The following is a 12,063-nucleotide window of genomic DNA, read 5'->3' as shown; positions in this document are numbered from 1 at the left end:
TCCCCCCATGTCAGGACTCCCTTCAGCCCTGACTTCCCCCATGGCAGAAGGGACTCTGCCCTTCTCCCAGGAGGGCGTAACATGGTGGCTGCTCCTCTTCTCAGAGGGTGATGTGAGTTGCATGAAACATCCTGAGAGCAAAGGCTGCTGTTCCCTCTCTGGGCCTGGGAAGTACCGTCTGCTGTCTCTACAAGGTGATAATCTTCACTCAGCCCTGAGGTTTCTGCTTTTCTTCTCTGAATCATTCAAAGAGCGAAACACTGTGGCTCTGGCCTTGTTACGGTTCTTCCACCTCTTCTGTGTGCCTGCGTGCAGGTTAACACCTTTGCTGTGCTTGTCTACATCTGCCTGCACAACAAGGTCTGAAAAGCGTTGGGGTTTATCAGCCTTCCTCCCAAACCCGAGCAACTGCTTTGCTGCAGCAGGCTTTCCATTTCTCTGCTTGTCTTCCCAGCTCCCAGCTCTGCTTTGGTCCTTGCTCCTGCTTTCTGGAGCCGGTGCTCTGCGGCGGTGGGCATGTTGGGATCTGCAGCAGCACCAGGGTGTAGCCTCCAACACACACCCCAGCAATCTGGTCTTACCTGCTGGCCGCTCAGGCAGCAGTGAGGAGCGCTGGGGGCTGCGCTGCTCGTCCCTGCAAGCTGAACCTCTGAGGGGCAGCAGCTGAGGGGCATGAGCCCACCTGGCAGGGAGTTGTTTGTGGGCTTTTGAGACCCAGCGAGGTGAGTGAACCTGGGGAGCGATGTGTGAGGGATGCAGTGGGGTGGCACAGACACGCAGGGCAGCTCTTCTGACTCGAGGTAAAGGCAGGGCTGCCAAGCTATGGCGGGGAGGTGTGGGGAAGGCTGCGAGAGGCTCAGGGGAGGGGAAAGGCCACACAGAGGGTACTAGGGATTCTTTTTGCAAAGGGTGAAGCCCCCGCTCCTCAATATATTTGCAAGTCTTTCATGGTACAAGAGACTTGGCAGGAACTGGGGGAAAAAAAAAAAAAAGAAAAAAAAGAAAAAAATCACAAAGAGCCGTGAGAACAAAGATCCCAGCAACTAGGAAGTGAGAAAGGGGGACTGGTTAAAAGAGAGAGGCACTGAAGCAAAGCAGAGTGAAATCAGCAGTTTGGGTGCTATTGTACCCTCGAAGGATTTACGAGCAGCAGGAAGATATATCCCTCATCGTGTCACTCCCTGAATGAAGCAGAACAAGGGACACAGGGAGTGAGAAAGTCAAACATAAGCCGTGACAGCCAGCAGGCGGAGGAGCTGGGAGCCTGTGAGCAGGGCACCTTCATCTGGGGCAGAAGGCAGCAGCTCTCCTGGTGAAGGACGACAGTCGGGATAGGAGCATTCCCATGATCCCCGCCTTCTTCCAGGTATGCTGGGACCACCGAGCAGAAACAGGACCTCAGGAAGCAGCAGAGTGCCAGATGGGCTCTGCAGAAGGGCAGACCCCCTCCCAGCTCTGCCTGGCAATGCTAGGTCTCCTAGCACCATGCCTCTAACAACAGGGATGACACTCGTGGCAAACGTGCCTTTGCCTACTGCGGGCACTGACACCCCGTCAAGAGCTCAGTTATTTGGGGTCCCTGACGCTTGCCAGCAGTGTGAAGCTGGGCCCCTGGGCAGGGCATCTGCCCCAGAGTGCCCCCTGATGGGACCATCAGGATGCCCAGCCACTGTGCTCTCTGGTGATTAAAACCTTTGTGTGCACGCACTAGCTCTCACTTCCCATATTTCACTTCTAACTTCTGTCTGGCAATATCATGGGGAAGGGGAGGTTTTAATTTTCCCCGTGGAAAATTCAGCCGTGGGGGTGGCTGCGTTATCGTGGGGGCAAAGATGAACAAATATTTGGCACTGCGACTGAGGGCATGCCTCCTCTGTTTCTCGTGCACCTGAGTATTGCGTCTTTCACAATTGCATTCGCTCTCATAGAATGTGTTTTAGCTTATCAGCTTTAAATAGCAAAGTTCATGCTTTGTGGCCAGTGCATCAGGAAGTGAGAAAGGAGGGGACATGAGCTGCAGCTTGACAGATATAGAACCAGCCACGGTGGTGGGGACGGACGTGATTTGGATAAGCAAGTAGACAGAGAGCCTGCTTGGTTCTGTTGTAATTCAAGCCACTGCAGCCCTGGTGAATGAACTGAAATCTCTGCAGTGAGCGGACAGCAAGCTCTCAGGCACCCTCAGCTCTTCACCAGCAGAGAGGTAAGTGAGACAGAAGCAGCTCATAAGCAGGATGGCCTGGGAGCGTTGGGCATGTGCTACCACAACTGATCATAGGGCACCAGGGAACCACCTAATGCCTCTTCAGTCACCCACTGAATCGAGAATTACGTGGCAAATCTCAGTGTGCATTCAAACACGGGCTTTCTTTGGGGTCCTGTGATACTAGGAGTGTCAGCAGCTTGCGGAGCTTGCTTGACATGGTGCCCGCAGTGGAAGTCCTCTTCCATGGGGCCCTTACGAGGTGAGGGTGGGTGATACCTCTAGACAGCGGGCAGTACCAGTGTGATCAGACCTTGTGAGTTATATACAGAGGTTTGCGCCCTGATGCCATGCACCTCATTAAAAACAAGACATCCCGAGTCCCGAGCCTTAGCTTTCATGGTTCTAATTACCACAATAATCTAATTTCATGTTTAGAAAAAAAGGTGAAAAGTGGGGTTTAAATATCACCTCTGTTGAGTAAAAATTAACCACGTTTACAAAAAAAAAAAAAAAAAAAAAAAAGTAACTTCAATTTCTAAAACAAAACTGAGTGTTTTGCTGTTTTTTTATTTTGAGGTCTGGCACACTCCTTGTTATTTCCTCTTGGTATCAGATCTACTAAGCCAGCTTGTGCAGGTTGTGTTCTCATTGGCACTGCTCTGCTCATTTGCTACCTGATGCTGTGCTTTCTTCCTGCATCTACAGGCAACCCCAGAGTGCACTAGAGATTAAATAACAAGTCACTCTCAGAAACACTTACTCTGTGGCATGCTTGGCAAGACTTTTCTAGCTCTCATTTTTTTTTTTTTCATCTCATTTCCCTGCCCCATGCATAACTCTACTCTGCTCTCATAAGTATGGAGGACTGCATCCAGCTCTGGGGTCCCCAACGTAAGAAGTACATGGATCTGTTAGACTGAGTCCAGACGAGAGCCACAAAGGTGATCAGAGGGCTGGAGCACCTCTCCTATGAAGAGAGGCTGAGACAGTCAGGGTTGTTCAGACTGGAGAAGACAAGGCTCAAGGGAGACTTTACTGCAGCCTTTCAAAATATAAAGGGGGGTTATGAGAAAGACAGACTTTTTACCAGGGCTTGTAGTGATAGGACAAGGAGCAACAGTTTTAAATTGAAAGAGGGTGAATTTAGATTGGATATAAAGATGTAACTTTTCATGATGAGGGTGGCAATATGCTGGAACAGGTTGTCCAAAGAGGTTGTGGATGCCCCATCACTGGGCAGGTTGGATGAGGCTTTGAGCAACCTGGTGTAGTGGAAGGTGTCCCTGCCCATGGCAGGGGGATTAGACTAGATGATCTCTTGAAGTCTCTTCATACCTAAACCATTCTATGATAAACCTGTGTCCCACTATGCTGTGGTCATTCATAATTTTTGTGGTGCTAGGCAGCAGTGGCTCAGGTAAGGTATTATGAGAAGATTCCTAAGACTAGTCAGAGAGATCTCAACTCATCTCATATCTCATCTCATCTCATCTCATCGCATCGCATCGCATCACATCGCATCGCATCTCATCTCATCTCATCCCAAGGCCTGCCTGTTTCAGCCCCTGTAAGGAAGTACAGCTATGGTTTCCCACCCTCCAAAATGAAAAGTTCCACAGGTTTGGCATGTCCTGTGGGATCTGCTTGCCTAGCAGCTCTTTTTCTGCCTCTGATGAGAAGTGCTCACCTTGGGCCTGACCTGTGGCTTGTCCACTTCTGGTGCCATGAGGCCATCAGGAACACCCCATACCAGCCATGGCCCTTGTGCAGCTTCCTAAGCACTTGGAGGAGGCACGCGGCTGGCTGTAGTCCATGCAGGGTGGTCACAAGAGAGTGTATGTGGGAGGGGAGTGTGATGTTCTCTTTAACTGGTTTTCAGGTTGTTTACCAGCATTGTGTTCTTCTCTTCCCTCACACATCATCAGCAGTCAACATTGCCTCCATTTCACACCTCTACCAGCACGTCTTCCTCCCTTCCCACTGCCTTCCCTTCGTTTTAGTTTCCTCATCTCTTTCTCCCTTGCAGAATTTGCTTAGAGTGTGTGTACATGCACACGTCCATGTTGCTCCTCCTGTCCCCTTCCCGGAGCAAGAACACCAGCAACAAATTCAATTTCTGCCTGAAACTATGACAGGAAGAGGTATCTGCTTTGGTGGCATCTGCAGTTTGAATTACTCTTTTCTGTCTCCACTGGGGAAAAGGCCTTTAAGGGTTCGTACTGATCTACACTGAAAGGTAAAAAGATGCTTACTCCTCCTCATGGGCCACTTAAAGTCAGTTGCCAAATAGGAAGTTCCTTCAGGATTTCAAGACAGCATCTCATCACAAGGAGTATTATTTCTGTAGAAGAACATTGGAGTCAAAATATCTATTTGGTTGCTCTTCTTCTATTGCTAGTTCAAGTTGTGGTACCATTCCCTGTGTATACACAGCTGATGACTTGAGATCTCTCAGCAGTTTTTTTGTAGAGCTTGAGGTTCTTTTGGAAATAGCCACAATGAATGCTGCCTGTGGCTTTTGAACATTAACTGACATGGATAACTGAACCAGTTTCAGCCCTTCTGCCTCCCTGCTACCAGCCTGCTTTATCAGGAGATTTCCTCGTCTGCGATGAGCAGTCAAAACTGTACCTTCAGAGCTCTGCAGAGAAGTGCTCTGCTCCCACAGCTTCCTCTTTCCAAAGACCGTGTACATACACATCTTAAGTTGGGTCTCTGACATCTTGATTACAGTATCTATTACACCAGATTTGAGACTATCACCTTGTTTTTAATAACGCCATCATTAGTCTCTAGTAAAGCTCAGCTCAAGGATTCTTGCTTCTGTGTTTCCATCCACCCACAAAAAAGAAACCCATTCACCTGAAAAAAAATAAATAAATTTATTTTTCACTCTCAGTGATCTTTGCTACCAGTTCAGAACTCTGTTATCTGGTGTCTCAGAGGCTTAAGGGCTAATACATAAGGAAAGACCACTCAGAAAAAGGAAAAGGTGAAGGTGTGTAGAAAATTAAACAGATTTATTGCCCCGGTGTTCATGTCAGGAAAGACTGGAAGATTTCCACAGCAGAAACAATCTTTAAGGGGAAATTCATCAAAGGACTGTCTCTGATGAAAATGCTGTTATGAAGGGTTATAAAGCAGCAAGATTAAGTAAGCACTTATTAAATCTCTGGCTCTTATCCCAGTGGTCCTAAAACAACTTAAGTATGAAAGCAGTGACTATCTGTGGTGCTCACTAACAGACACAATTTGAGGAAAGGCTTTTGGGAGATTTTACACCAGGGAGCCTGATATCTGTGCTGAACACAGTTAGTAGAAGCAATAGAAAAAGGGGAAAAAAATCAATTGGCATGCAGTCACATCTAATTACTGGGGAAGAGTCAACATGGCTTTTGTAAAGAGATGCTGTGCCTCACCGTCCTACTGGAATACTTTGAAGGAGTCAAAAAGCACATGAACAGTGGCCTGTGTGGGTTTCCAAAAGGCTTTCAGAAAGGGCTCTCATGAATGGTGCTTAAAGAAATTTAGAGAAAAGGTTCCTATCTGGATAAAACGTTGGTACAAGACAGGACAGAGAATGAGGGTAGATGGTCATTTTTTGCAATGGAGCTATAAGACATCCATGCTGGGGCTTGGACTGTTTGATTTATTCATGAAGGATGAATAATGAAAAAACAAATCTGTTGGAGACATAAAATTATTCAAGTTAGAAAAGATGAGAGTGGCTGAGAAGAACTGCAGAGATTAGAAAAAGAGTGAGTGACTGGCCTTAAAATAACAGCTGAAATTTCATCTAGCTAAGTGATGAGAAAAAAAACAATCTGAACTGACCATTACTCCTTGTGAATGAGTTCTATGCCTACTCAGCTCAGTGCATACATATCTTCAACACTCTGTCTGTACAGTTTGAGCCCCTCACCACAAGGCTTACAAAGGCTGTAGAAGAGGAGGAAAAGTTCTGAGAATGGGTAACAAGGACATTCAAAATTACAGAACAGATCCTTAGAACAGAGGGGCAACTAAGAAGCTAAGACCCTTTAGCCTCAAAAAAATAAAATAAAAATAAAGTCGCTGAGGGGAAGTATGGTACAAGTTTATTAAATCGTCAGTGATAAGGTGAAAGTGAATAGGAATGTTTTATTCCACTGTTTCTTCCAGTACTAAAACTAGGAACTGAATCTAGCTGGTGGTGATTTAAAGTGGGTACAAAGAGACGGTTCTTCACATGAGATGCAATTAAACTGTGGAAATCCTTGGCACTGCTGTCACTGGATGTTGTAGATGGTAAATTTTATATGGTTTCAAAAAGCAACTGGAAAAAATAATAAAAGATCCCTGAGGACTATTAAATATAAATATGTCACCTCTGGCTCAGGAAATCCCTGGGCTACAGTTTGTTGGAAACAGAAAGAGAACTTGAAGGAGTATCACTGCATAATTGCACTGTTCTTACATTATTCCTTCATCATCCATGATCTGAGCTAGAGTATTAGTTGTAGGTAAACCACTGCTCTCAAACAATATGGACCATACTTACAGATTGTATTCTCTAGAGGTGTTTATTAAACACCAACTGACAAAAATAGGCTGTCTATCTAGACAAGTCACCTTCATCTGACAGCCGGATGGTCTGTGCATCTGTTGGAGCAGGTCATGTTTTCTCACAGAGCCTGAGTCTCACTCAATTTATCTCAGTCAAGATGAAGGTACTCTCCAATCTGTTCAATCTGGAGTCATTGCAGGGTTTTGGCTGTAGCAAAAGCTGGCATATCTCCCTGTAGTTTCTGTTTTTGAGGCCTCTAATCATTTCACTTGAAACCAACAACATTCTTAGAATCATAGAATCACAGAATCATTAAGGTTGGAAAAGACCTTCAAGATCATCTGGTCTAACCATCACCCTACTACCAATGTCACCCACTAGACCATGTCCCTAAGCACCAGGTCCAACGTTTCTTTGAACACCCCCAGTTTGTCTTGCTGGATTATTCTATACTTTAAACTTAAGCAAGTCTTCACACAAAGTTGTCATTCATTTTTAAAGAAGGAGGAAAGCCATTCAAATGTATCCTGACAAACCAGTAGAATTTTCTATAAGAAAAATGGCTTGGTGGTAGACCTTCCCAATGACACAAAAGGATGGGCAAATTGATAACTCTCTGCTCTTTATCCCCATTCTCTCATAGCTGAGTTCCACTTTCATTGTCTAATATATAGTCACCACAGTGCATCTGTTGACTCAGTTCCCACCTATGAGACCAGCATGCCCTTCCTCTTTTTTAATAGATACTCCCTCTAGACCTGTGCATCACCCTACAATGCCATCCAGAAGGTCTGACATGCCTGTCAAGTTGCTGAGTAGCTTCCTCTTACAGTAATATCCAACTTAGGCAAGTTTTTTTTCTTTTTTCCTGCTGGTATGGGGAGTCTGCTATTACGTCTCCTGGAGCCTGCTCTTAGTTGAACTAGCCCAGTTCCCTTAGCATCTCTTCACTAGGCAAGTGTTCCAGCCCCCAGATCTTTTTGGTGACCTTCCACTGGACTTACTCTAGTTGATCAATGTTTGCCAGGGCAGTGCTACCACTAGAATCTAGAGTGGTTACCAGCCTCACACTACTTAGGAGTCACGGACATGTTTGTCTGCATTAATCCCATGGGTTCCTTCTTTACTGTGTTCCTACTTTACCTGGGCGTTCTTTGTGTCTGTGGGACATGGACTTCTTCATACTTCATGGTGCTGTAAGCAGGAAAGTGATCTGTGGACATGCAATTGCAATAGGCACCATTTATACCATGCAAGAGAGCACCCCAAAAAGGAGCTAGAGCAGGAACTGTGTGAATGTAAGCTGCTCAAGAAAATTCAGCTACTGTAACATAAATCCTCTCTTTCCTTGTGCTTAGCTGAAATTTCATAGAGAAATTGTGGCCCAGTCATTTCTACCACCACATCAACCCTGTTATTCTGTCTTATAAATGCTGAGGAAGGAACTGAGATGGATGCCTTGGTCTCATTTGCACTCAAATCTCTAGAAAAATGAGTCAGATTTCTAGAAGATTTCCTTGGCCCTCCACATCTATCCATTGAAGTTTATCTGTTCTGGTCCAGTCCTTAGCTGGGACTCAGGTTTTTATGGGTTGTTTCACCTACAAAAGGGAGCTAGGGTGGAGTCAAGTCTAATTGTAGCGTCACTCTTTTTATCTGCAATGGTGTACAAAGTCCTGTTTCTCTGATACAAAACTACCATGCAGTTTTTATTCTCTTCTAAGTTCCTTCCAGCCAGCATTATTGCTTCAAAATGCTTGCTGTCTTCCTTCTTTTCCTTCCTTCCTTCCTTCCTTCCTTCCTTCCTTCCTTCTTTCCTTCTTTCCTTCCTTCCTTCCTTCCTTCCTTCCTGCCAGCCAGCCAGCCAGCCAGCCAACCAACCAACCAACCAACCAACCTTTCTCTATTTCTCTCTTTCTTTCTCTATTTCTCTCCTTCCCCCCCCGCCCCGCCCCGCCCTGAGCTGCCTTAACTACTTTCTCTGTGTGCTCTTATGCTGTCCCTTTCTTGCATGCATTTGCTCACAGCAGTGATCAAAACAATGTATATTTTCTGGGATGTGTATATTCTGTACAACAGTTACCTTCTCTGTGTTCTGGCTTCCTCTGCTGTTTAACCACTTACTTTTCTACTGTACATTTTTCTTCATCTTTCAATTTCTTTACGAATTCTTGCAACAGAAGCCACCATGGTGGGATTTTGATCTTTCAAGAGATTTCCCCTTCTAACTTGAATTCTTATTTCTTGGTTTTCTGCTCTGCCTAGGAATTGTGCTGACACTGAATAACTGGAAATGACCTTTCATCACATCAACATCCCTGTAACCACTGGAAAGAATAGATGAACTAGAGGCTGAAGCTGACTACATTACTATCCCTGCCTGATGACCATTGACCAACAATCCAAAGCAGTGCCAGTCAAGAGAGAGAGATGTGCCCATCTACCTCCCAGTTGCAGATGAGGGGAATGCCCTACCCAGAGCTTCCTCGAGGGGAATGACTTTGCTTGGTGCTTTTCTTTTGGCCTTCTTATCTCACCAGCTGTCTCAGACATCTCATTGAGATCCTCCCCTCATCCCTGGGCATGTTAGCTCACAACTCATCTCAGATGTGCAAGGATTACAAACAACAGCATTACCTCCTGCTGCCTGGCTACATCCTGATATTCATTACAGGTTTGGTACTGAATGTGGTGGCTCTGTGGATACTTGTTCGCTGCCTGCGCCTGAAGTCTGTAGTGATGATCTACATGTTCAACCTGGCTGTGAGTGACCTCACCTTCACGCTCCCTCTGCCACTGCGACTCTACTACTATTCCAACCACGAGTGGCCCTTTGGTGAGATCCTGTGCCAGGTCTCTGGTTCTGTCTTCCAGATCAACATGTATGGTAGCTGCATCTTCCTCATGTGCATCAACCTGGATCGCTATGTCGCCATTGTCCATCCACTTCGCTGGCGGCATCTGCGGCGCCCCAAGGTGGCCAGGCTCCTGTGCCTCATTGTCTGGGTAGTGATTCTCATGGGCTCCATCCCCACAGCTATATACCACAAGCAAAACCACTGTGTGTCAGAGAATCAGACCACATATCTGTGCTTTGAAAGCTTTAGTGACAACATGTGGCAGAAGAACCTCTTCCCCCTAGTTGTCCTGGCTGAAATCCTGGGTTTTCTCCTGCCTCTGAGCTCTGTGACGTACTGCTCAATTCAGATCTTTCGGGAGCTCTGTCAAGCCAGGCAGACAAAGACCCTGCGACAGCAGAAGACAGTCCGTCTCCTCGTGGTCAACCTGGTCATCTTCATCATCTGCTTTGTGCCCTACAACACTACCTTGGCAGTATACGGGTTGCTAAAGGCCAAGGTGATTAATGTACGACCAGAAACACAGACCTCTGTGCGCGACGTGTTAATTAGGACAATGCTGTTGGCCAGTATGAACTGCACGCTGGACCCCCTGATCTACTACTTTAGCACTGAAGGTTTCCGTAACACCTTTAAGAAACTGCGACAGGGACAAACCTGGGACTCAGATACAGGGATGCTTAAGAGTCAGGTTGTGGAGCAAAAGTCAACTCAAAACCATGCTGCCACAAAAACAAAACAGTTCCCATCTAAAAATGTTATCTGTCCCAATGAATCTTTGCCAACCCTTCCTACTGCAGTATTTTTGAATGACCTTATTCAGGACTCAGAAATATAACCACAGAAGGTCATAGCATTACTGAGTTGCAGAGTGGCCCATTCAATAATTACAGCGAGACTGTGGAAAGCAGCCCAAGGTAACTTAGCAAACTGTTTGAGGGAGCACAGCAGGCTGTATGTGGGTGAATATGATGATTCAAAGCTGAAGGATGAAAGGTTGTTTTTGAATAAACAGATACATTGGTGACACGGTCCCACCTGACTCTGTTGTTACAGGAAGCATAGTGGGGAACAAGTAATCCGAACACAGATACAGTACTCATTTCTGACAGAGTGAATTTAGTAGTAAATATTGAGGGAAAGTTTTTGTTTTGTTTTGTTTTGTTTTCTTGTTTTTTAGATGCCTCAGATTCAGTCTTAAGTCCAGTGTGGGGCACCTAAATAAATGTCTTAATTTTCCAAAAGAGTTGAAGCATTTAGCAACTCTTGTTGGAGTCAAAGAGAATAGCTGAGTATTTAGTACGCTTACAGAAAATAAGTTACTAATTGTAGAGCAAGTCATAGACCTTAGCAAAACCACATTTAGGAGGTGCATAAAATGTGCTTGTGCAGCTGTACACACACACATGCAGCACAATGGCTATATATTTACATGAAGCAAAACAGCTTGGGAAACACTAGCATGCTTGAGAATACACTCAGCATTCATAATGGCCCCAGGAAAAAAAAAAAAAAAAGAGAGAATACCAATACCGTGGTCATTTCTGAAGATCACACTGACATTAGTGCTTTGCACTTTCTTGTCACTTGGCCTCAGGCTGATTGATTTCAGCTCTGGGTGATTTTCACTGTCAAAGCGAAATGATGTCACAGACTGAGGCCACAGTGAAATACATTTGTTTGCACTGCTTGTACAAGCTTTCCAGCCTGCACTGTATGCTAAAGCCCTATAAATCTGCCCAGAAGCGAGAGATGCAGCTGTCCAACAGTAGTGCAAAAAAAAAACCAGTTATTCACTCCTGCTAGTGACCAAGGGTTACCTTCCTACTTGCACTGCAACTGAGCCTCTCTTTGGATTCCAGCAGGACCCAGGTCATCCCAGAGTGGGTCCATTACAGTATATAGGAAGTTGGTTGTTTTTTTTGTTTGTTTGTTTGTTTGTGTTTGTTTTTTGAAAGAGTTGAAGGAATGGTAAGGGCAGTTGATGAGAAATGTTGTTTGGGGTAAAGTCCATGTTCTTAGACTACCTTCTGAATTAGCAATGAATCACATTTCAAATCCCTACCTTGTGAGTACTGGGGGGAAAAAGGTATTGAGATGCATCAAGATTTTGTGTTACAATACAGTTTAGGAGACAGATAGATTTAGATCCCCCTTTTCAATCTCCCTTGTTACTACAGATGACTCCAGAAAGAAGTCTAGATGCTGAGCCTCTCCACAGAGAGACACTTGTGTCACAGGTTGACCTGGGAGACATATGTTCTGGGCAAGTCAGCTGCACTCCCTTTCTCATCACATGCATCACCAAAAAGCTAGCCCGGAAATACGTCTGCAGATGAAGGACATTTAATGGTGTCTGAGAGTTGCTGTGAGAGATATGGAGGAGGGCTAGAGGGGCAGCAGGTACTTCTGTTTTCAAAATTGAGGACTGTCATGTGAATGTGAATCACACG

General features: G+C 45.4%; 1 protein-coding gene across 5 annotated transcripts; it reads left to right on the top strand.

The window, feature by feature from the left end:
- The first annotated feature begins 58 nt into the window (after positions 1-58).
- Positions 59-10,637, top strand: LPAR5 (lysophosphatidic acid receptor 5). Of its 5 annotated transcripts, none has more exons than XM_040573239.1 (3): positions 1,064-1,366; positions 1,941-2,203; positions 9,018-10,637. In XM_040573239.1, the coding sequence occupies exon 3, from the start codon at positions 9,336-9,338 to the stop codon at positions 10,446-10,448; it is 1,113 nt and encodes a 370-aa protein (XP_040429173.1). In that variant the 5' UTR covers positions 1,064-1,366; positions 1,941-2,203; positions 9,018-9,335; the 3' UTR covers positions 10,449-10,637. The 5 variants fall into 5 exon arrangements, with proteins under 5 accessions (XP_040429195.1, XP_040429205.1, XP_040429173.1 ...); XM_040573248.1 differs by having other exon boundaries at positions 1,087-1,366; positions 1,982-2,203; XM_040573256.1 differs by having other exon boundaries at positions 1,087-1,366; positions 1,929-2,203.
- Positions 10,638-12,063: the final 1,426 nt, after the last annotated feature.

This window comes from Cygnus olor, chromosome 1 (assembly GCF_009769625.2).
Source record: "Cygnus olor isolate bCygOlo1 chromosome 1, bCygOlo1.pri.v2, whole genome shotgun sequence".
Classification (NCBI taxonomy): domain Eukaryota; kingdom Metazoa; phylum Chordata; class Aves; order Anseriformes; family Anatidae; genus Cygnus; species Cygnus olor.
Note: the sequence above shows the minus strand (reverse complement) of the source record. Positions and strands in the feature narration are given on the sequence as shown.